At 39.2% G+C, this 26341-nt stretch overlaps 1 protein-coding gene across 2 annotated transcripts in view; it reads left to right on the forward strand.

Moving 5' to 3' along the window:
- Window positions 1-26060, forward strand: part of NIPAL2 (NIPA like domain containing 2) — a 76798-nt gene extending 50738 nt beyond the window's left edge. The window contains exons 6-11 of one of the 2 annotated variants that reach the window (XM_072734234.1): window positions 5237-5333; window positions 13431-13566; window positions 15533-15621; window positions 19288-19351; window positions 20461-20555; window positions 22084-24889. In XM_072734234.1, coding sequence (XP_072590335.1) covers window positions 5237-5333; window positions 13431-13566; window positions 15533-15621; window positions 19288-19351; window positions 20461-20555; window positions 22084-22196 — 594 coding nt within the window. In that variant the 3' untranslated portion in view covers window positions 22197-24889. Of the gene's footprint in view, window positions 1-5236; window positions 5334-13430; window positions 13567-15532; window positions 15622-19287; window positions 19352-20460; window positions 20556-22083; window positions 24890-25878 lie in introns of those variants that run through there. The other variant, XM_072734233.1, reaches the window with a different exon arrangement.
- Window positions 26061-26341: the final 281 nt, after the last annotated feature.

Consider the following 26341-nt stretch of genomic DNA (forward strand, 5'->3'; position numbering starts at 1 on the left):
TAAGATCTTGAGCTGAAGTTTGGTTTAAATCTGTTAAACATCAAAGTAATTAGTATTTAATCCTTGGAGGTGGCAGTTTCTGTGCTTTTTCTGCAAACTGTGACTGCAAAGATCACAATTACAGCAATTAAGACTATTCTTTGAAGTATCATTCACCTAACTGTTCTTGGATTACACCAAGGATAAATACTGTACCTGAATTGCTCTTCTAATAACTAATAAAATGAATAAAAATATTTTATAGTCTGAATAAAGTTTTACATTTCTCCAAAGGGGATTGTAAAATTGTGTCCCAGACTGGCTAATAGCACCTCCTTGTGTCATGTGCTTACCCATACCAAGTGGATGTCCAGGTTACCCTTAAGTCTTACACAAAGTAGAGGCCTCAGAAACAAGACCCAGGAGCCTGTCCTCTGAGCTTGTTTTCATTTTAGTAGGAAGAGGATTTGAGAAGCCTGATGTCAACCAGCCAGTGAAGAATGAAGTGTCCTTTGCTCACCCACTGAAACAACTTTTCCCAGCCTGTATTCACAGGTGGGTAAATCCCACCTGGTGCTTGCCAAGAAGCAAAAAACAAGTGCGTTTTCAAGGTTAGAAAAGCTGCTGCATAACATGGAAATTCTGAGAAATTCATCTCTACTAGAAGTCCTTTAGGAAAGAAACAAAATTGCTGACCACAGGGCCCTCTTCTCGAAGGAGCTTTTTTGTTGAGTGATACCTTAAGGCAGTCTGCGGAATGCGCATGAGGAAATTCGGCTGTAAGCCTCAATTGCTTTGTGTTCTTTGGCAGGCCATTCTTTGTAGCCATTTTGTCCACCCAGATTTTCCAACAGAGAATTCAGATGGAAACTTCTGTTGTGAACATAAGATCCTTCACAAAATAATCTGAAAGGTGTTCATTTTCTCTCCACCAGACAAAAAATTAAATCAGCAGAAGCAGGGGCCATGCCCTATTGTTTGTTGTAATGCTATACCCCAAAGCTGATTATTAAGTCAGCCTTTCTGGCAGAGCTGCTTCAAAACTCACCACCAGGTGTTAGAAACCTGAAGGAAAAAAACCTGTTTTTATAAGACCTCAATACGCATTGCCTGAGGTTCTTTTGCTTTGCCATCTGAGCACGTACGCTCGTCCTGGGGCTCGCTTCTGCAATAGAGCAGCCTGTGCTCACCAAACAAGCTGAATCCTGAATCCTGGGGAACTCAGAATATGTTCTGTCCTCTACATTGGCAGATGGGGAAGCTGAGGTAGGTAACTTATCCAAAGTTACATAAATACTAAGTGGCAGAACCAGAATTCAAAACCAGACAGCCCACCTCCAGGGTGCACTCTCCAATCCGTTCCAGTACACACCTGTCTATGCAGAATGAATAAAAACTGACCATGGAGGATCAAATCTTTGCCCAGACTTGACCCTAAGGAGAGCTTTTGCAGAGGTTTTTTTGTTTGTTTGTTTTGGGGTTTTTGTGGTTTTTTTGACAAGAAAGTCATCTCAGAGTATATACTTTCAAGAAAGGAATTGGTGGGACACCTGAGTGGCTCAGTGGTTGAGAGTCTGCCTTCTGCCCAGGGCGTGATCCCAGGGTCCTGGGATTGAGTCCCACATCACACTCCCTGCATGGAGCCTGCTTCTCCCTCTGCCTGTGTCTCCACCTCTCTCTGTGTCTCTCATGAATAAATAAAATCTTTAAAAGAGAAAACGAAAGAAAGAAAGAAAGAAAGAAAGAAAGAAAGAAAGAAAGAAAGAAAGAGAAAGAAAGAAAGAAAGAAAGAAAGAAAGAAAGAAAGAGAAAGAAGAAGGAAAGAAAGACTTCGTGAGAGGTGAGGTAAATGTGGATTCAGATTTTTGTACTGGAAGTGGAGTATCTAATGATGAAATTTTGTGTATCTCCTTTGTCACAGCATCCCATGGCCTGCCAGTGTTCTTTTCACCACTGAAAACAGGGTGATGAGTGCCTTTAAATCTAAATGGACTAGAGAACCAATCCATAAAACCTGGAGTCGATTCAGGAAACTCATCCTGAAGAGTCTGTTCCTCTGGAAAGACCTCAGATACCGAAATCTCAGTTTCCTATTACTTCCATAACAAATTGTCACAAGCTTCATGTCTTAAAACAACATGAATTTATTATCTTACAGTTTTGAAGGTCATAAATCCAACATGGGTTCCACTGGATTAAAATTAAGGTACTGGCAGGGCTATATTCCTTACTTGTGCCTCTGGAGAATCCATTTCCTTGCCTCTCCCAGCTTCTAGAGGCCACCAGCATTCCTTGACTCTGTTCATTCTCATGTTACATCTCCCTCCGAGCAGGCTTGTGAAGGTTTTCTGCTTTTTAGGACTCAGACAATTACTTCAAACTTACTTGGATAATCCAGGATAATCTCCCCATCTCAAGGTCCATAGCCTGATTAAGGAATTAATTAAGGGCCAAAGCCCCTTTGCCACGCAAAGTAACATACTAGTTACAGAGATTAGGACGTGGGCATCTTTGGGAGGCCGTTATTCCTCCTACCAAACCTACATCATTTAACCCTTCTGAGCTTTGGTATCCTCATCTGTAAAATGGAGATAACACTGCCTGTCTCCTAAGGTCATTGTGAGGACTCAATGAATTAGTGCAAGTAAAGCATGAGGTAAGCCTGCAGTAAGTGCTGTTATTATTTCTGACCTCTGAGATAGCAATCAGCAAAGCTGCCTCTTTCTGTGTCTCAGCAACCCATAAAAATCACCGCTGCTTTAATGTTGATATTTTCAGAGAGGGGAAAAAAATGTCACCTAGGAAAAACTAACATTAATTCCATGCTGCTTGAATATTTTATTCTGGGAGGTCTATGACCTCTTGCCACAAGACAGAATGCAGGGCAGCTCCAGTCATTCTGAGTCACGGGAGCTCATGTTTTATTTATCTAAAGCAACAGCAATGGAATTTGGAAAAAAAGTCATATGTGATATTTAGAACTGATAACTACCCTCATTTCCCCCCACCCCCTTCCCAGAAATAATAATCCTCTGGCTAATAGATTAGCTAACACGCTCAGTGCATTCGTGCCTTCTCTCCAGCAATGAGTACAAGTGGTCCCAAATGCTGCTGTGAGTTGTCTGTAATCATATGATGTGAGGAATGAAAGCCTGTGGTTTGAAGGCAGACAAAGCCAACGGGGATATTTCTGTTAACAATTGATGATCTGTACAGACACTGGGACACCCAACGTTTTGATGGCAGCTTTGGGAAAGGCAAAGGGATAGGAGTTTAAACTTTTGTAGCCTGACTTGATTAAGTTGAAGATCTGGCAAATAAGTCTGATAAGAAAAAGTTAAAGTAATTGGTTTAATTAACCAGGAAAAGACTGAGGGATGACTTAATCTTCCACATGAGATGAAAGGTTTTTACATGAAGAAGATATGGTCCTGCTGTTTTCCATGCCCACAAAGGATTAAGAGGAAAAAAACCAAGCAAACCTGGAACTGAAACAGTAGAGATTCATGCTAACTTAGAGAGGGCTCCATAAGTAAAATGCAGACCTGAATGTAGTAAAGTCCTAGTAATTCCTAAGAAAAAAAATTAGTGGTGGTGTTTTTACTTGTCTGACGTCAGAAAAGTAAACATTTTTATTTATGATTTCAGTCCAGGGATACTGCCTTCGTGGAAAAAAAAAAACAAAACAGCTTTGCTTTGGGTTATCTTAAGGACTTCCAAAAAGAAAAAAAAAAACGTTAAAACAAAAATAAAATTGAGAACTCAAAGTTACGTTAGCGTTTTCTTAAGGGTAAGAAAATTTTAGACAGTCAATTAATATTTATTGAACACTCAGCTTATTAGACATTAGGTCTGGTTTTTTGGCAAGTTCATAATAAATTTAAGGTGTAATTTATTCATTAATTCCATAAATACTTATTCAGTGACCGACTGTGTCCAGGCACTGAAGACAGTGGCAAAGAGGACAGTCAAGATCCCTGTTCTCATAGAGCTTGTGTGCTAGTCAGGGAGACAGACAAGGAACACAAAAATGCATGAACAAGAAATATTCCAGATGATGATAAAACGCTCTTCAGAGTAGATGAATGGTGGCTCTGTTAGATCAGAGTGGTCAGAACACATCTCGGAGGAGGTGATCTTTAAGCTGAAATTTAGTGACTGGAAGGAGGCATTGTAGGGAGGTCAGGGAAGTATTCCAGGAACTCCAACAGTTAGTGCAAAGGTCCAAAGGCAGGAGCAATCTGAGCTTTGCAGAAAATGGGATGAGGGTCGGGGTGGGGGTGGGGCATCTGTGGCTGGCACAGGTTGGCCATCCAGGATTTTATCCTTAATGTGATAGGAAACCACAGGAGGTTTGAACAAAGGAATGACTGGATTTAATATATATTTCTACTACATGTATCATCCTGGATAAATCTCATAAACAGAGTGAAAAAAAGCAAGTAAGTGAAAGCAAGTATGACTCTGCATATATAAAGTCCAGACAGATGCAAAAATAAACAGTGTGGTTTGAGGATACATAAAAGGTGGTAAACTATAAAGAAAGTGAATAGTAAACACACAAATTCATCGTAGTGGTTGCTGGGGAGATCCTACCAGGAACAGAGTGCAATTGGGGAGTGGCACGGAAGAGGCTTCACAGGTCTTGGTAGGTTCTCTCTCGCTGGCTGCAGGGTGCAGCAGGGCACCCACTTTATATGTATATCACATATCTTCTCTATGAATAGCATCTCATTATTCAAATTGTGCTTTTAAATGATTCCTCTGGCTACTGAATGGCTGGATTGTAGAGGCAAGAGTAGAATCAAAAACGAATTGGTTAGAGAGAGGGTAGCAGGGAGTAGGGGAAAGGAAGGATTTGCTGGCTGGTGCAGGGAGGTAGGTGTTGAGCCATTCATTTTGAGGATGAAGGCCCCAGGAAGGATATGTAGGGAAGGAAGGCACTCAGGAGTTTAGCATTGTCCATATCTGTGTGATACGGCTATTAAATGTGTATATGGAAATGTCTAGAAGGTATTTGGATAAATGAGACTGGAGTTGCTGATCTCAAGGTCACTGGCATGTAGGTGAGGTTAGAGCCCTAGTCTGAATGGCTGAGGATCCTTATATTGTTCCCCTATGTTTATAATTGTCCTTAGGAATGCCAGTCACCCTCAGCTCTCACAGGAGAACTGTTGCAAAATCAGAGAAGCGTGGCATCCTGAAGACTTTGTACAAAATAATTTATAGTTTACTTTTTCATCTTTTTCATTTCTAGATTTTAGAAATATTAATTTTCTGCATTCTGCTGTATTTCCATAAGAGAAAGGAAGTGAAGCACATGGTGATTCTGCTAACCCTGGTGGCACTTCTCGGTAAGGACACGTTTTGTTTCCTAATTCTCTAATCTAGCCAGGCAAAGTCAGAAAAGAGATTGGAAGGAGAGGACTTGAGCATTGTATTCCTTTCTCATTATTTCTACTTTTCAACTCTGATCTGTAGAAAGAAACCTAGTCTCAAATATGCAAATAAAATTTGGCATGTCCATGGCTAAAATTGGTGTGTTTAGTTGTTTTAAAAACATATGTAAGAGTTTTTACTTCTTGGTAATTTTATTTGCTCTCTGACAACTTGAGGATTGTTTTTCTTAGTGTATAATTGAGAATTATTAAAAGAGGAACAAATGAATGATTCCAGTTGAAACTTTTGTGTCAAGGATTATTTATCAAGACTTATCTTGTTTACTTTTATAAAACTTTAATAAAATGTGGCTAATAAACATAAATGTAAGCAGTATGATTTTCTTAAAATCTGCATTTCTTTAATTCTTTTCATTTATTGTTGATCCATCCCCTTTTTTTCTGAAGGCACCTTATAAAATTTGAAAACTTTAGCTTCTGTAAGCCCATTATATATTTTTGAATCTATCCTTTCCCCTCCCCTTTCTTATACACACACACACACACACACACACACACACAAACAAACATAAACACACACACACACACACACACTCTCTCATGTAAGTCGACACTAGGAGTTCTCATTAATCATTTGGAAAATTGCCTTTTTAAAAATTTATGATTCTTCTGTTGCCTCTTCTTTGCAGATGACATAGATGATCCATATATCGTGTATTGTTTGCTAGGACTGTAGATTATACTTAGAGCATTGGGACAGGCAGCAGCCCTTATGCTGAGGAAGGGCCGGAGCTTTCATTTCTTTTCATTTCATGAACTAGTTTTCTCCTTTGAATCAGAAGATTTGTATTTGTGGTAGTTACTTATAGAAACAAATTTATGCTATATTCAAGTATGCTGATGATCAAAAGAACAGAAAAAAGAACTTTACATTTGTTTCATTCCAAATTACCAGATAGGGGAACAAAAGCAAAAAAACTGAGAGACAAAATGTACATATTATATAGGAAAATATTGAAAAAAGGAAAAAAAATGTAAAAAGGAAATTTTAGATAGGAAAGTAAGATAACAGAATTAAGATCATCATACAGACCAATTATGATTGTAAATGTAGATAGGGTAAATTTACCTAGTAATAAGGAAAGATTCCCAAATTGGACCTCAGGAAAAACTCCCAGGTTGATTTTTTTTTTTTAAGATTTTATTTATTTATTCACGAGAAACACACAGAGGCAGAGACACAGGCAGAGGCAGAAGCAGGTTTCACGCAGGCTTCACGTGGGACTCGATCCTGGAACTCCAGGACAGCCAGAGTCTGAAAGCAGACACTAAACTGCTGAGCCATCATTCCTACCAGGTTGATTTTGAAAAAGATTCTGAAATTGGATTCAGCCAGTGTCCTCAGGGTCAGATCTGTGAGAGTCTTGCTGGTTGTGAAATACTTTGGCTTCATACCTAAGTGTCATCTAAAACAAGGTAACTCAGGTTGAAAGTAAAAGAAAGCAGAGGCCATACTATTACTATCTACATTAAAATCAAGGCAGAAGCATTAAATGCAGCAGGGGCTCCTGGAAGCCCCATATTAGTATTTAGCTGCTCATCATGGTAGGCCTGGGGGTCAGGAGAGGAGACAGCACGGCCAGGAGACCTTCAGAGACTCGAGCAGCAGCTCTTTTGGAAATCACATTAGCAGAATATGAGAAGAGTAGCAGACTTCTCTTAGCTCCCGGAAGATGGGTGGGTGTCGTGCCCAAGATCGCGAATCCGAGAAACCGCCAAGGAGCCGACACCGAAGCAAACACACGACGGTTTATTACAAGCTCGAGCCTGGGTCCGAGTGCACCCGACACAGCGGAGCAGGGACTTGGACCCCGAGACTAAGAGGCAGCAGCTTTATAGGGGCCAGTGGCCCATGGGGTACGCAGAAAGTTGCACAGTCAGGCTGGTCCGCTGAGCCGGATCTCCGGTTAGGGTGTGCCCTGGTCTTTGATTAGGGCGGGGCAGTGCCCTAAGTAATAAGCAGGTCAGCACCAGGCGGGTGCAGCCCAAAATAGAGTCAGTCCTGCTCTGCTTGTCCAGGGGTAGGGGATTTTGTTGAATTTCCTGAATCCCACAGTAGACAAATATGTAAGGATAGAGGAATGAGTCCATAATTTTGATCTCGTGTTGAACTCTAAATCCTGAAAACAGGCCATACACCTGCTTTCAAGTGCCTGTGTGACATTCACAGAAGGTAATTATATAATTGGCCACAGAGAAATCCTTGATAAATTCCAGGAAGTTGAAATAGTACAGACCACATTCTCAGATCACAGCGAAATAAAAACAGAAAATAATAACAAAAATAGAAAAGAGTAAGACTGTAACATCTGGAAATGTTAACACTACTCTTAAACTACTGCTGGACCCTAGTAGAAAACAAGATTTAATTGCAGCATATATTTTTAAAATTATTATGAAAACACTTACTATTCAACCTATAGTTTATGACTAGTGCTATATTCAGAAGGAAATTCATTACTTTAAATGTAAGTCAAGCACTCCACTCAAAAAGGGAGGAATAAAACTGAAATAAAGCTGAGGAAAGCAAAAAGGAGTGCTTAATAAAGGTAAAAAATTAATGAAATAGAGAACCAAAAAGCAATGGATTGATAAATAAACCCAAAATCTATCCATAAAAGACATTAAAATAGACCCTCCATAAGACAAAAAAAAAAAAAGGAAAAATCTCAAATACCCAAAATTCAAGATAAAATTGAAAATAAATATGAAAACTTGATTAAACTGCTAATTCTTAAAGGAAAATAGCTGTGGAAGAAATAGAAGCTACATCCTGAAGAGAATCAGGACAGGACTACATTTCCTTTCAACCTAGATGGTAATGCGTTTAATCTTTAAGAAACAGATTATTCTGATGTTGTTTAAACTATTTGAGGACATAAGAAGAAAGCTTTCACCTTTTTTTTTCTTTACATAATCAGTATACTGATCCCAAACAGTACACCATGAACTATTTTCACTACTGAGTATTAATGTGTAAAAGTCTCAAATAAAAGACGAGCAAGTAGAATCCAGAAAAAAAAATCATACTTCATGACCAAATGGTCTTTATGAAACCAGTTCTTTTTCTTTGAAACACGAATAATAATTTATACTTACATACCCTACTTATATCCTTATATTCCGGTATGAACTCCTCTGATGGGGGACATCAGATTAGTTCTGAGGACATAACCATCTCTGTTGTAGTTACACTGTATATAATTTCGTGGAACTGAGGACAGTGAGCTCAAAGTAAACATTTTTAATTAACTAAATTAATTATGGGAATGAAAGGATCATTCTTGGGACCCTGGGTGACTCAGTGGTTGAGCATCTGCTTTCTGCTCAGGGCGTGATCCCAGAATCCCAGATCGAGTCCCACATCGGACTCCCTGCAGGGAGCCTGCTTCTCCCTCTGCCTGTGTCTCTGTCTCTGTCTCTCAAGAATAAATAAATAAAATCTTAAAAAAGAAAGGATTGTTCTTTAAGAAATCCATTAATATAGTCATTAATATAATGACTCAAAAAGGAAATATGTAAATATCTAGATGCTGAAGAGACATGTTAAAGTTTAATATCCATTCCTAATAAAGAATTTGAAATGCAATTGGAATAGAGATATCTGTGTGTTAAAAACATATTTCTCTCATTTTAACAATTTTCACTTTATTGGGAAATAATTCACACATATAGTGCACATATTTAAAGTACACAACATGATAATTCGATATGCATATACATTTTAGAGTAATTACCACGCTCAAGATAATGAACACATTTATCACCTCATATATCACCTCATATAGTTAATATAGTTAACTCTTCTATGTGTGTGTGCTGTGAGAATGCTTAAGATCTCTCAGGAACTCTAGAGTACACAATATACCATGTTATTAATTATAGTTACCATGTGGTATCTTAGATCCTCAGATGCTCCTCTTAAACTAAATATTTGGACCCTTTGACCTATATCACCCTATTTCCCCCACCCCAAGCCCCTGACAACCACCATTCTATTCTCTGTTTCTGTAACATTGGAAGAACATACTTCTCTTAACCCAAAAGCTAGAGCACACCCATTCATGAAAACCAGAGGTGTTCTCACTAGAATAAGAAAAGAGAAAAAGACACCCACTCTTCGCTTTATACTTACCTGTGCCGGCTGGGTATTTTACAATGATCAGTAATGACTTTTACAAGAAAAAATGATTGTGAAACTCATGTGGCAGCCTTGAAAAATGTGTATGGTGTTAAGTTAAATGAAAACGTAGCACACAACCTGGTACCTACCATCATTGTGATTAAAAGCACGTATGAGGCGTACACTGGAAATGAATGAAAGGCAGTAGGCAGGTGGATTTTTTTTTGTTAACATCGTATTATTTGATATATAATATTTGATAAAAATTTGGTATATTTTATTTGATACAAATCATATAGATTTTATTTTTTTAAGATTTTATTTATTCATAGAGACAGAGAGAGAGGCAGACACACAGGCAGAGGGAGAAGCAGGCTCTATACAGGAAGCCTGACGTGGGACTCGATCCCAGGTCTTCAGGATCACACCCCAGGCTGCAGGTGACACTAAACCGCTGCACCACCGGGGCTGCCCCCAAATCATATAGATTTTAAAAGAAAAGGACTAAAAAGGAAAAACAGCAAGTGAGGGCAACTGGGGAAAAAGCGTTCTGGCTTCTAATGGGTGGCTCCCCATGACTGTGGCTGTAATCTTTCTTAAAGGAGTCTTAGGACTCCCGGCAGAATGAGCTGGGAAAGCTAGGAGGTCCTTCTCTGCTTTGCATACTTGGATTACAGAAGCCAAATTAATAAATGAAATATTTATAACTCTAATAAGTAGACATTGATGGCAATTTGAGCAAGTCTCTAGAAGGAGCAATTGATGAAGTAGGAGGAAACTGAGAAGGCCAGATTTCAAACACAAGTCAGCTACATCAGGTAAAAATGGTACGCTGTAATGTCTATTATTGAGAATTAAGAAAACAGAGAGACTCATCAAGAAAAAATATAAAAATCCATGTAACTGAGCACTGCCGCTCAGTGTTCTGGGAGTGTGACTGGTACTCTGTAGAAGGCAGCTTGACAGTGTATTTCAGAACAGCAGCTGTTAACAAAGTCCCCTTTAGGGTGATTTTCCTGGGGCAATTGGCAGAGTGGTATGCAAAGATTTATGTTCAGGAATATTCATCACAGCCTCGTTTTTAATACTAAAAAAAGGGATGTAACCTAAATATGCAAAAATAGAGAATTACCAAGATAAAGTAAGTATTTGTGCAAAGGCATACTTCACAGCTGAAGAAAATCATGCTTTAGCAGAATATTTAATGGCATAGAAAATACTTAATGGCAATTGAAAATAGGTTCCTAAATAGTATATATTGTATGATTTGTATGTTACAATATATCCATACTTAGAGACAGAAAAATAGCTACAAAGAAATATTCCCAAGTGTTAAAAATGATTTGGGGATGAGTGTTGAGAGCAGGTGATTTTCATTTTTGTTTTCAGCCTTTTCTGTGTTTTTCTGAATTTTCTTAAAGGAACATATAAACTTTTAGAGCTTAAAACAATGAGCTTAAAGATTATCATAATCCCAATGCTTAGAGATAACCACTGAGAGTATCTTGATGTAATTCCTTCTAGTATTTTTTCTAGCCTCTTTTCTGTATATAAAAATAGAAGATACATAAACACTTTATATTTTTATATATACATTAGAATGATACTGCATTACATTTTGTATTGCCACTTGTCCTCATTAACCACACTCCCACCCAAAAATAAAACAGTCCTTGTCACAGCCTAGAAATAACGTGCAGAGTTACATAAGTTACGTAAAGAGTGATTAATCAGTTGATGATTATACATGCTTTGAAAATACAGTGATTAGAGCAAACCAATAGTTGGTTTAGCTGTTTAATAAAGAAGTGTAGTTTTGTTTTTGTTTTGCAGTTAAGTATAATTTAACATCAGATGGTAGTTGCATTAGATGAACCTTGAAGAACCTTGGCAATCCGGAGGTTGTGAGGCTAATGGAATAGTGTTCAGCTCTTTCCCATTAATGATCCTTTGGAAAATCTGGCTGTTCTGACCCCAAGACCATAATCACATTGTGTTCTAATTTCAAGCAAAATTTTGAGGAGGAAACCAAGGTCCCTCAAGAGCTAACCTTATAAACTTAAACCATTAAGTGACATACATCACTGCAGATATTTAAAATTCCTAGATTAGCTAAGGTATGACTATTGTCATAATCTGTAGAAAACATGTAAAATGATCAGGTCAAAAGACATTTTTTAAAAAGATTTTATTTATTCATTTATGAGAGACACAGAGAGAAAGCAGAGACACAGGCAGAGGGAAGAGAAGCAGGCTTCACACAGGGAGCCCGATGCAGGACTCGATCCCAAAACCCCGGGATCATGCCCTGGGCCAAAGGCAGACGCTTAACCGCTGAGCCACCCAGGCGTCCCCAAAAGGCATTTTAAGATGAAGAGAGGCCTGGTTGTAAGGTCCTCTTGTTCAGATTGGGGGTTTGTTTTTAAAATTTATCACCTGTTCTCCTCTGTTAATTATGAAAAGAAGATGCCTAATTTGGAAGTGTACCCTGGTACTCTTCAAATTAAAATATATTTTCAGTTTTTTGGAAAAGGAGATTATGGGAGGCTTTCCCTGATTGGCCATCAGCTGCTATTTTAAACTTATTCTTTATATATATCTTTATTTTATATATATATATATAAAAGTATATAGATACATATATATGTATATATATACACACACTCACACATATATATATCTATATACTTTGTCAAAAAGGAATAAAGGCCAGATATATTATGACCAGGTAGATCAACAGCACCAAAGATAATTTTTCTCCTTCACATTGCCTTTGACCTACAGTTATTTGACTTCATGTAAAAATTATTTTTTCACTATCTGTAAGTTTTAGCTAAGTTTTGTTTTTTTTTTTTAAATTTTTATTTATTTATGATAGTCACAGAGAGAGAGAGAGGCAGAGACACAGGCAGAGGGAGAAGCAGGCTCCATGCACCGGGAGCCCCACGTGGGATTCGATCCCGGGTCTCCAGGATCGCGCCCTGGGCCAAAGGCAGGCGCCAAACCGCTGCGCCACCCAGGGATCCCTAAGTTTTGGAATTATATGCAACATTAAACAACCTAAAACAAAAAGAAAACACTATTTTCTTCCTACAGAGACACAGTGTTTCTAGAAAATGCTTCATTGCTTTCCTGTTATAACCTTATCAAGTCACTTCATAGCTATTTGTAACCTATGAAAAATTTGTTCTCCTAAGAACAGGTTCCTCTTTAGCATAGAGAATAGACACGGCTTATGTACATCTTAGATTTATGGTTGACTCTGAGAAATGAATACTCAGATCTGGTCCTGCTTCCAATTACTGTCTTTGTCAAAAAATATTTTTCATGAAGCTTCTAGACATTTATGGACAAAAAGGCTCATATGTAGACTCAGTACAACTCTTAGTAAACTCACAGAGTGAATTGCTTTACACACTCCAGTTTTCTCATCTATTTGGTTTTAAATTTTTTCAGTCTAGTTTAATAGTTATTTTCCCATTCATGTCACATGGATTATCTGGCTTTTCTTCTCTCTCTGCTTCACTGTTTTCTACTCTCCCATCTCCTAATGATTATAACCTCTGTGGCATCCTTTCAACAGTTAGGGCTGGAAAAATAAGCTTTTAAGCTTTGCTTGCTGCAAAGATTAAAAGCACCCAGTTTCACAGCCGATCTAGAGCTGATTTAAGCAAATTCAAAATCCAGCGCAGCTTTGAGCAGCAGCACTACTGCATATCTGGTGCCACGTCCTAATGCCACCTCCCCTGAGCCTGCATTCTGAGAGCATAACTGGGTTATCGACTACTCTCCTGTGTAAATTTAAAATATTTATTTGTAATTTTGTCTCAAGTATGTATTTTATTTGTGTTTCTTGTTTTCTTTTTCAGCCTCATTGACTGTAATTTCAGTAAAAGCAGTCTCAGGCATGATCACTTTTTCTGTGATGGATCAAATGCAACTAACTTATCCCATCTTCTATATCATGTGTATCATTATGATAGCATCCTGTGTTTTCCAAGTCAAGTAAGTTAGCTTCTACATACTTACTAATCTTTCAACATCCCTGTGCTTCTCTGCGCATTCATCTTTATGGGCATCCGTTGATCATTACAATTAGGTGTAACTGATGTAACTGATTTCTAAGGGTGAAGAGTCTATAGCTTGTCCTCAGCCAGCATGCCTTGCTTTATCCTTCGTGTCCAATAATAAGCTTGCACTAAGCATTGCCTTCATATCTTGTGAATTCTAAAGTATGGCCGTAATCTAGCTAAGTGCACTTTGATACTTTCCTGATGCTCTTCTGCTGGTAATTAATATCCATCATACGCAGGTTGTCATTAGCAATAAATCAAAGGGGCAGGTCCACATCTAGGATGTCATTCTAAATATAGGAAATACCTGAACCCTTCACCTTCATCCTTAGCTCATGCTCATTAATTGCACAGGGATGGACAAAACCAGACGTTTGGCTGGGAGGGAAATCCTTTACCCAGAACTTTGCATCCTTGGCCAGAATTTCCTTTGTACCCCTGGGATCATAGAATGATTGTTTTATGTTTCTCTTGGGGTCTAATTGTGGTGACATGGAACATTTTAAATTTCTGTTCTTCCCCCACCCCCACCACCTCCATCTGCCCCCACTCACTTCCCCTCCATTTCACATCATGATTATGCCTTTCCCTGCAAGACTATCTTTGGTCAGCCAGGAAGTTTTCTGTTTACCCCAAAATCTATGCAAAAGCACCATTCCGGTGCCAGCTGGGAGATCAGAGCCTATCATCAGGAAGAGAGTAGTGCTCTCCATGGCAGCTAGCAGTCAAGTCTAATCGTTACGGGTTGGACATAGGCCCTGTTGCAAGGAAATGTGGACAATGACTGGAGAAACCCAATGGTTTGTCGCAGTTTCATCTGTCATTTCCTTATGAGAATGAGTGTGTTTCTAATGCTTGACCCTCGCTACTTTGTTTCATCTCCCTTTCTTCTTCTGAGATAATCAGCACTGCTAGAATATCTTTTGGAGTTTAGTGATTGTTATCTTTCAACTCAGCTTTATGAATTTAAGAGGCAGGTACAACTGAAGGTATACCGGATTTCTGTCACCCTTGTTCTGGCTCTGCCTCTGCCACACTGGAGCTACCTTGAACACACTGGAACTGTAGGACTGGCCACCCAGTGAAATAACACCAAAGGAGATGTGTTTGTTCTCCTGTATATATCTGTATATGTATATATACATGTATCTGTATGTATATAGATATGTGTGTATATGTATATATATACACACGCACACACACATCCACATGCATGTATGTATTCATACATAAGTGTGTGCACACAGGCACGCATGTGCACACAAGCTCAGGCACACTCGGGCCTACCCACAAAACATTTTTTTTAAGTTGTGACAGGACAGGACCTAAGCATTAGTGCTTTTTAAAATTGTCCAGTTGATGTCAGTGACAGGGCAGCACAGCTTCATTGTGGGAAACTGAATCATGTTGGTGGCCAAAGTGAGAAGCTGAGCTCCCACATGTGCTCTGCAGCTGGAGTCCTGAGCATTGTTTTTGAAATATTAAACATTCCTTTACTTCTCCATCTTCTTTCTTGGCACGTGGCATGTCAATGGATAGCTATACTATTCCCCAGATATGATACTTAACAGATTCTAGGGTCTATCCTAATGAATCAGCTCCGGTGTGATACTGGTCCAGCAGCTTGAATCGCTTCCAACTCAAACTTCTGTGGCCTCAGAATATGATTAATTACTTTTCATTGTTACTGTTGTTGGTTTAAACAGACCATAAAACCTGACATCTGATCTCATACATCAGATGCATATAAGCTATGAGCTATGACTGCTGATTGGAAATGCGCTTTTACTGCACTTCCTTTTCCTTTGTAGTTGTAGCTTAAGTTTCTTGATGTTACTGTTAACATGTTGCTGAGCGTCTCTTAAAGCCCAAGCCCCAGTAAGTGCCTTCTGCTCTAGGTTCCTGAATCAAGCTACAAAACTCTACAACACAACAATGGTGGTGCCGGTCAACCACGTCTTCTTTACGACCAGTGCCATTATAGCAGGTGAGCTTCGGCTTTCTACACCTAGGTGATTCTACCCCTACACCAGGCATTAAATCAAGTTTCTTTCAGAGTAAATGAGACAAGGAATCTTTAGGTTAAATGAGACTGTGAATTCAAGACTCTCATCTTAGCTCTGCTTTCTGGAGTCTTCTCCTTGCCAGCCCTTCTGATAATCAAAGCAGTGGAAGGGTCCTAACTCTTCTTCCCTGTCCCTCACTGCCTTCATCAGAGTGGGGCCCAACACTGAATCCAGTGTTCCATGGAAGGCCAGGCAGATGAGAATACAAACTACTATCTTTGATGCTCTGGCCTCTATTTTTTACTATTCTAGTTCTTTGGTATTTCCAAATATATGTGTGTGAGTGTGTGTGTGTGTGTGTGTGTGTGTGTGTGTGTGTGTGTGTATATATATATATATGACACAGTAGTGTTCTTAGAAAAGCGTAAATTTGAAAATTGGTACAGACCAAAATATGATAGATTCCGGTCTCTCACTCCTAAGGTTACTCCTTGTGTGCCCTTGTTTATTGGCTTATTGGATATATTTACTACCATCTCATATTGGAAGTTCATTTGCCAAAGCAAAGTTTATGCATTTTGGGAGTAATTAAGGAATATTACCTAATTGGCACATCTTTCTTATTTCATGGCGAACAATGCGACTGCTAGTGGGCAGTTTTTAAAAGTAATTGATGCATTTTTTTATTTCCCCAAATTGAACCTTACTTTTAAAGAGAAAGATCATATACAAAGACATCTGATTTTTAAAAGCATTTTATGCTTGTTGACAAAAGAAAGTAAGAAAAGATTTCATATTTGTGTGCCCTAGAGTTATTAGAAAAAAAATTAATAGGGCCAAAAAGAGTTACAGGCATGACATGTCCCCTAATAGTTAATATTAATGTTGTAAAGATGTGTAAAAAAATATAGTTCCCTTGAAAAGAATCTTTTGTAGGAGGACCAACAGGGCTGGAATCTCAGTACTCAACACACCAAGTAATTGATGAGTCAGGGAGGCTGGAGCTTTCTGGGAGTGATCATTCATCTGCTGTTGTTGAAGTATGGAATGAGGTGAAGCTTCTTGACTAACTTTCCCTTTTTGCCCCCATCAAAAAGTCTAGCTTAAAACTAAAATTCCATACCATATTTTGCCTATAAATTGGTAAAGTTTCTGTTTCATACTTTTTACTGCAATAATTGATGCCAGCAAGGCTACAGTATCATAGGTGCTGCCGTGGAGTTGGGTGGTATGATACTGCCCTCCTAGAACTCAGTTTCATAGCCTTTATCTAGAACCTTAAAAATATTTTTAGTCTTTGATCCTACAGTGCAACAATAACCACAATAACAATAACCCAATCTAAAGATGGGCAAAGGACTTGAATAGACATTTCTCCAAAGAAGATGTACAAATGACCAGTAAGCACATGAGAAGATGCTCAACATCACTAATCATTAGAGAAATCTAAGTCAAAACCACAAGGAGATACCACCTGTACCCATTAGGATGGCAGATAGAAAAAAATTAACAAGTATTGCTGAGGATCTGGAAAAAATTAAATTCTGTGCACTGTTGGTGGGAATGTCAAATGAAGTAGCCACTATAGAAAACACTATGGCAGTTCCTCCAAACATTAAGCATAGAATTACCACACAGTTCAGCAATTCCACTTCTGGGTACATACCCAAAAGAATTGAAAACAAGTACTCAAACATACCTGTATGCCTGGGTGATAGAAGCATTATTTACAGTAGCCAAAAGGTGGGAACAACTCAACTCACATGTCCATTGGTAGATGAATGGAAAAAGAAAAAGTGGTATGTCATACAATCAAATTTTATTCAACCTTAAACAGGAAGGAAATTCTGACCCATGCTACAACATGGATGAACCTTGAGGGCGTTATGCTGAGTGAAATAAGAAGACCAGTGCTGTATGATTGCACCTATATGGGGTATTTGGAGTAGTCTGACTTACAGGAATGGGAAGTAGAAAGTAGAGTGATGATTGCCAGAGGCTGGAGGAGGGGAAAATGAAGAGTTGTCCTTTAATAGGTATGGACTTCCAGTTTGGCAAGGTGAGAAAGGTCTGGAGATTAGTTGTTCAACAGTGTGAATATACTTAACACAACTGCAAACTTAAAAATGGTTATAATGGTAAGCTTTATGTTATTTGTATTTTACTACGAATTTTTTTAAAGATGTTTCTACTCTTTAAAAAAAAATCTGCTTTAAACAGCAATAACTAGAAAAGTCCTAAGATGCTGAGAAAAAAAAAAGAAATATGTACAAAGTTTATTGCTACTTGACTAAAGCAAAAAAAATTTCAAAACCACTTAAAATGCCCTTAGAGAAATGAATATTATGGTGCATCTGCTTAGAATAACACGAAAACATTAAAATAACTACAAGGAAGTGTGCAGTAATGTGGAATAATGCTCTCAAAATGTTCATCCCGTGGACAGATACTTATTAGAACTGGACTTGGGCTTCTTCCTGGACAAAGCTTATTCTCTAGGTGAGGATATGGGCTTCTGAGAGCACTCCTCGGTAGAGGACTCTGTCTTGTCCATCGTGGTATCTGCAGCACCTAGCACAGTGGCTGGCACGTAGGACTCCATAAATATTTGTCGGATGACTAGGAAGGCTAATATCTCACACACACACACACACACACACACACACACACACACACACACACAATTCAATTCCAAATAATACATTATTTAAAGATACCCTTTAAAAGAAAACAACAACTCTCTGAAGGCTTTGGGACCTTAGACCAAGAAGAAATCTTCGAGACCAGCAAGAAGAGGAGAAAAGTTTATTAAACAACACATCCAACTTTTCCTTCACCCAAAAAGGAAGACCCAAAGAAGGAGAAGGGAGAGAGGGTGTTGGCAGTAAGAGATGGAGCTGGGTAGAATGGCAGTTGCTGCTGTTCCTTGCGGTGCCTGAGCACACACATGGCATTGCTAAGAGTGCCAGCATGAGTGGCTAGTGCTGCCCTAAAGGGAATGATGTGTCAGAGGCCTGAGTCTACTCAGACTCTCTCAGGTCAGGCTTGCTGATCCCTGGCCTAAATGGGTAGGTGAGAAATGTCACTAGAGTTTTGTTTTCTTGCATGTTCCAGTGGGACAAATCTTAGACTGGGTAAGAAATGTCTACTTCTTACAGGGCAGCCCTGGTGGCTGAGCAGTTTAGCACCGCCTTCAGCCCAGGGTATGATCCTGGAGTCCCAGGATCGAGTCCCACATCAGGCTCCCTGCATGGAGCCTGCTTCTCCCTCTGCCTGTGTCTCTGCCTCTCTCTCTCTGTGTCTCTCATTAATAAATAAAATCTTTAAAAAAAGAGAGAGAGAGAAATATCTACTTACAAAAGTTATGTCAATTGTGTTGATTTTATAGTAATAATACATGATATTAAGTCTATGAATCTCTGTTCTTTTTGAAATCACTGAAGATTTTAAGTGTGGCATGCAAATATTTTAAAACTAAGCTACAGAATTTATATTTTAAGGATAACTGTACTTAGAAAAAGATAATACATTAACACAATTTGAAAAACAATGTGTAACTAATATATATATTATATTCCAAATATATATATATAACATATATTTTTTTCTTACCCTAAAATTAAGTTTGTCTTTTATTCCTGCTACAGGTATCATATTTTATCAGGAGTTCCTTGGTGCAGCTTTTGTAACTGTATTTATATATTTTTTTGGGTGAGTAGATGTCTCATAAGTAAGGAATGTGAAATCCTATTACTTTTATGTGGGATTTTTGGCATTGTACTGAGGTATATAAAATTGGAAGATAACATAAGAAACATTAGTTTCCTGAGCTCTTAAAAGAAACATAGTTTTCAATTTAACACCCTATACAGAACTCCGTTTCTTTGACTTGGTAACTTGGGTCTCCCTCTGAAGATTCAGAACCTGGGGATTTCCAGTTCCAGCCAAGGTCTAGATAAATCCACAGGCTATTGTAGCTACTCTATGACTTTTCTGTACTAAATCAGACTCACCTCGCTCTTGGAAATTTCTAGGTTAGAACTCACTCAGGAACCACAGATGCCTCTGGAATCACCTAGAGTAAAAGGTTAAGTCTGGGGCAGGTTATTAGCTTTGGACCTAATAACGTCAGATTGGTGGTATCCTTTTCTTGTGTCTGGGCCCTTTTTAGCCCTTCCTGGAAATTTGGTCAGCATCCTTGCTGACATGCCTGCAAACAGAGAGCAGAACTTTGACAAAATATGACCAGTGTGTAAGATCTTCTGTTGGTTACAGCTGGCACTCCATTAATGCTTAGCTGTTTCTTGATCTGGTGTTCTACATGACCATTATTAATGCAGACTTGAGCCCAGACTATTTTCAGCATAGAAAACCATTTAAGCTTGAAAATTCAATTTCATAAGATACTTGAGTAAGCCTAAACTTTTAGGAAACTATGACTATTCTTATGGCCAAGGACAATTAAATTTCTTAGAAAATTAAAGAATATATATATTTTTTGCTCATGTTGCATGCCAGGTCTGGGCATGCATGGATAGAAAATGAGACCTAGTGTCTACCCAAAGGGTTTAGAGCCTGAATTAGCCTCCAGATGGTAAAAACCTGGGGCAGAGATTTATTGGAAGCTGCCCAGGTCTTGGTTCTGGGAAAAAATATAATTGGCTGTAGCAATTAAGACAAATTCTAGAAGGCTTACCCTGAGAAACAGGAAAAACAAACCCAGTGCAATTTATGTCACCATGTAGAATATGGGGCTCAGTTATTTAACACCATAGGTTGTTTCAGTGTTCTTGTGTTCTTTATTAATATTATTCTTACAGGTGTTTTCTGTCGTTCCTTGGTGTGTTTTTGGTCACAAGAAGTCGAGAAAAGGAACATCTGTCACAGTCCTACATTGATTTTGGAAATATTCCTGGTAAAACTGTATATTCTTTAACTTACGATGGAAAACTTTATCCTTATAAATTAATAGTTGCTGGTGTTATTTGGGGTGTTAAAATCAATATAAAACATAATTCTTATCCTCAGAAAAGCGTTTATTTAACGATGAAACCAGAGGCAATGTTTTAACTGTCAGTGTTAATAATCATTTATTTGAATGTCAGTTTTACACAGAACACTGGCCCCATTTTCTTGATTTGGTGTTGCAAATGTCTTTTTGGGGGGTTCCTTAAACTGAAAAAGGAGGATAAGAGTGGGGAATGACTACCAGCAGCAGGGGTCCCCTGCTGCCTGGGGAGCCTTTGAAGGAACTTCTAAGGACAGGGCATTAGGCTGCTAAAGAAAACAGTCCCTGGGGAAGACTGCAGTGGCCTGTGTACAGTGGGGACAGAAGGGGTGTTCTTCACAGTCACCCGAATATGGGAACTTGGGTAGCTTCTCCCCCTGCCCCCATTGCCTTCTTCATCCTGACCATCAACATGTGCATGTAGGCAGTCCTCCACTCTCACTGTAGTCACACAGACAACAAGCAATGTTTAGAGCATAGCAAACAGCTGGCTGTGTCCTCACCTCTTCCCTTGCCCACCCAATATCTCTGGCTTTGCTAGGGATTTGGGGTGACCTGCAGGTTTCTAGACAGAAGTAATGACATTCTGACAGCTTCCTCTACCATTCTGTTAGGTCCAAGCCTTTGAAGTAAAAACCATTAAAGCCTTGATGCTCTACCTGAGAAAATAGGACCCAAGGAATTCTGTGTTCTCTTTCCTTCTTGAGCCCTCTTATCAGCTAAGAGCAAGAATTGGTGTTTGTGGCAAAGATGTGCATTGTAAATGACTTGGATGGTAAATAGTGTTTACATATTTTTAATGCAATTTTTCATTTCACAAAGCCCCATCCAGAAGATCAGCAACAGCTTTTAGAAGCTGCTGTGGGAGTCTGCTTTTCTTTGTTGTTACATGCATTAGACCAAACATGGAAAAGGAGAAAGGACCCCAGGAAGGAGGGTGTGGAGATGAATGGATGCTGCATGTTCACCTCTCTGCTGATCCAACCCAATTTCCATGCCCAGCACAGTAGGCCCTGGGTGGTGGGGAGACCACTCTCTCCAGGGACAGTGCATTGTCCCTCCCCATCAAGGGACATGGAGTTCCGGGGCCTTTTCTTCCTGATGTTTCTCTCTTCTTCTGTTGAGAGAGTGACTACATCGTATTTTTTAAAAAGATTTTATTTATTTATTCATGAGAGAGAGAGAGAGGCAGAGACACAGGCAGAGGGAGAAGCAGGCTCCATGCAGGGAGCCCAACGTGGGACTCGATCCCGGGTCTCCAGGATCAGGCCCTGGGCCGAAGGCAGCACTAAACCACTGAGCCACCCGGGCTGCCCAGACTACATCGTATTTTAAAAAGGGAATGAAATGTGGCCTAGAGAGAGGAGAAATTATTATTAAGACTTATTCTTTTTTTAAGAGAGCAAAGGATTTTTTGTGATTGTTATCTCCACAGGGAAACAAATGTTGGACAAAATACAACCAGATTCAAATGGCTTATCCTATGGAACTTTGCCTGATGGAAGTGTCTCAACAAAGAGCCAAAGTGGAGAGAAGAAAGAGGTCTAAAATGCCGAGAGGGATGGCTGCTCGCCTGCTATTCGATACCACCTTTAAAAAAACTGCATATGTTCCATTTGTGTCCACAGCTATTTTGTGCTGACATGTGCTAGCATTACACAGCCCTTTATCCCACCTCCTTTTTTACAGACAACCAGGCCTTCCTAAGCTCTGACAGTCTAATGTCTTCATGGAATGTAATTTGAAGTGTTCCCCACACCCTGGACTTCCCCCTTGTGAACATCTAACCGGCTAGATTTTAACTAGACCCTGGCTCCCCAAGCAGGACTGTCACACAAAAATGTACATTCATGATTTTGGCTCCAGAACACATAGGCTGCCTTTCCCACATGACTTATAGCATCAGCTGCCTTACTTTAAAAGAGACATGTTCATCCCACAACCTCACTCCTGTACCAAAGATTTGAGAACATTTTTTTCTCCTACAACATCTTTTATGAGCCTCCCCCATAAGGATCTCACCTTTCTATTCCTAAGTTAGAACGGTGAATCATCTTTTCTGAAAGTGAGCTCTAGTGTAACTGTCCTTTGAAAATTAAGGGTATCTTTAAAATTAGAGTTTTGTAAGTGGCATTCTGTGATGATGTATACCTTGGCTAGTGAACTTTTTCAGATTAAGAAAGGAGCCATTTAAGAATTAAGACCAATTTTTCAAAAAATATAGAATGATGAACATTTTCTTCAGCTATATGATCCTATTATACTTGAATTGAAACTGAAAACTTCATATTCTGTGCTTATATATGTGTAGTTCTTATGACTTACCTAGTGGGTTTATTATGTTTTAACTCGACACAAGTCTCAAAAATTGTATTTAAATTCTTAGTGTTATTTTCACTAGGACACCATTTCTTCCCCCAATTTATTATCCCAAGCTTTATAAATTCTTCTAGGCTAAAGTACAGCTATGAGTAGAGAACTGGATTTTAGCCATTTAAATCTGTAGACGTAGCCAGGTGGTGCAACCTGAGTCTAGAGATGACGGCTGTGTGCTCCTGTACCCTGAATGGCTTTTCTGCCGTGACTAGTCACATATCTACTAAGATTCATTTGCAGATAGAGTCCATAATCATATATGTTATTTATGATTTACTAATATATTTAAATGACATGAAAAGAGCTAGCCTTCATTGTAACCAACATCAAATAATAAGCCCTATCTTTAATGACATTTCAAAACCTTCAAATCACTTCTAACATACTAGTCCAAAGTTGTTCCAGCCAATTGTCCTCCAACTTGTGAAGGCTGTGTGACTCAGAGCTATTGAAACTGCAAACCCCTTAACTACTTGGGGTCTTCTAGCTTTGTTCTTTGTCATAAACTATACCCCTGACCAAACCTGGTTACAAAGGCAAGATTTGAATCCATCACCATTGTCTGAATAATAACCTAGAACTCATGTTTGAACTCCTGGTAAGAATTCCTGCTATTGTGGAAAGTATCCCGTAATTCAAATAAAGCAGTCATATAATTTATGGCATGTTTTACTGAATTGGTCCAACATGTTGGCACTGGAAGGCCCAACTAAGAAATGTGTCTGGTGTCTAAAACTAAAGATTTCTGATGACTCTTAAAACTGGTTTCAAAGATTGGGAAAATATTTAGACTAAAGAGTTTCACTTGAAGTAGGGCTACATTTATAGCTACAAAACATGGTTTTGAGCATTGTAGAACTTTGTACAGACACAAGCATAATGCCAATACTTTAGTAGTTGCCAACATTTGCATCTTTTAAAAGTTTTGAGAAATGACATTGACTTAGGCACATTTCAGCAATCCAGCAATGCTTTAGAAGTCCAGGCAACATACAAAATATATCAAGACCTAATTTTACTTTCCATATTGCTTCTTCAAAAGGAGAATGGGAGTGAATAGGAGTTTTAGTTGTACTGGCTCATAAGATTTTGTAAATTACAAAGTGCATGACAACAACCAAAGCCAACCCAGTCCTTCTCTTGGCATTGTGAATTGGAGATCTTTAGCCAATAACTTGACTCATTATTTGTCTAGACAAGGGGTCTGCAAAATTTTCCAGTAAAGACACAGAGAGTAAATATTTCTGGGTTTGTGGGCCAACGTTGCCTGTCACAACTACTCAACTCTGTCATTCTAGCATGAAAGCAAATATACTCGATATATAAATGAATGAGCATGGCTGTATGCCAGTAAAATTTTGTTTACAAAAAACAGGTGGTCAGCCCTAGGACTGTAGTGTGCCAGTCTCTGATCTAGATTCCTTTTGCCCCTGCCACACAATTTCTTTCTTGCTCCTTGGGCATTCTGGAGTTGAGATGGTGACACTACATGACTCATAACAAACTGGGATACTATGGCATAGTGAAGCCATGTCTTGATATTTACATGAGTCTCTGGTTGCTTACCTAAGATGCAGATGAAGCAATGATGCCCAAGTTTCACCAAGTTGCTGGTGCCCACATTTCTCTTGAAAGCAGTGGTTCTTTTGTGAGCACCACTACCTATATTAGTGGAAGAGCCTCTCCAATCCCACACTCCCAGTTGATAATAGCTTCAGAAATGAGTACCAGTTACCTCTCATTAAAGCAGAGGACTTTCCATCTGATTGTTTCCGGTTTAAGTGTTTGCTTGTTCTATAACCATAATACTTTCACTACTTGAATCACTTGAGGGAAAAATACAATAAAAGCTCCTCAAGCAGTGACTCAGAATGTATTTTTTTAACACCCCCATTCCACTCCCACAAGCTCCTGGAAATTCTGTTTTGTGGCACTGAAAGAACGGGAAAAGACAGATTTAATAGATTATCGCAATTTCAGTGCTATTGAAGAGTAATGGTGATAATGTGCAGGTTTGGCTCCAAAAGAAGCAGGTGTAATCGTGGACATGACTCAAATGGATTGAAACATTGAGTCAAATTCCTGGAAGCCAAGAACCCTCTTTACACTCCTTGTTTCCAAGTACGCAGCTCATCCAGGAATGGTGACTGTATACGCTGGGCCACTCTAAAGGCTGCTTCATATTTGCCAATTTAATAGTGATATTATGGACATAAATATAGTAGTTACTAAAATGAGCCTTCCCAACACCCCTCCAGACTGCCTTACTTAAATTCCACGGCCGGTTATGGAGGCAGTCCTTGCACCAGGCAAGGGCTAACGTAATGCACGTGTCTGGCCCTAGGTGGATAGAAGTGCTTTAGTGAGGTGGCTAGCTGAACACCACGCATTTTGAACGTTGAGAACAAGATCTTGCAATAGAACCTAACATGGTTGTGTGGGACATTTTGGAGCTGCTTCTAATCATTAGACTCCTCAACAGTCTGGGTCTTATTATGGCCATCTTGAAATAAAAAAATAAAATTCCACACAAACACAGTTTCCATGCAAATATAGACCAGTCTTGGGCTATTAAACCTCATGTTTCAGCAATTGTGGTAAGCACAGGGAAAAGCCTTCCCACCCAGGAATTCTTGAGTCGTCCCCTTTCTTACCAGCCTCGGGGTACCACACAACATGCTGCCCTGTGCCAGGAGAGCAAATCAGTTACAGGAGTTACGTCCTGTCCAAGGAAACACTTTTTTGCGAGAGAGGGAGGAAACTCCTCTTCACTGTCGGTCCTTACTGAGAGTTGAGTCCCAACCACAATGTAAAAGAGGACTATCAACTCTGATATCAAATAAATGTGTTTCAGGATGCACCCAGCTGAGCCCAATGTTGCCAACAGTTTCACGGAGTTCCAGGCAAGATGCAAGATAGTCTCCATGTTCCAGGAAAAAATCTTCCCAGGGGACTGGCGAGTGCATAATGGAGAAGGAGCCCATCCATCCTGATGTGACCAGCACGCATGAACCAAAGCCACTTTGCACATTTGAGCTGCTGCTACACAGACGCAAGCTAATCCTTCTAGTGTGCACGCATCCTGCTTTTGGAGCCTTTTCCTTCATGGTTCTAATTTGAAAACCAACCTCAGCAATTTTCTGAGGTTTGGACTCTACTTCCATCCAAAGCTCCTCACCTAAACCTTCTCAATGCTAAACGCGAACAAGGAAATGAACCAGCTCAAGAATTCTTGATCCAAGGACTCAAAGTTTGAGCTGTTTTCCTGATTATAGACCCAAACACCACATGGCTTAAACTTGGCAAATATTAATTCA

The sequence above is a fragment of the Vulpes vulpes genome, chromosome 13 (genome assembly GCF_048418805.1).
Source record: "Vulpes vulpes isolate BD-2025 chromosome 13, VulVul3, whole genome shotgun sequence".
NCBI classification, from domain to species: Eukaryota; Metazoa; Chordata; class Mammalia; order Carnivora; family Canidae; genus Vulpes; species Vulpes vulpes.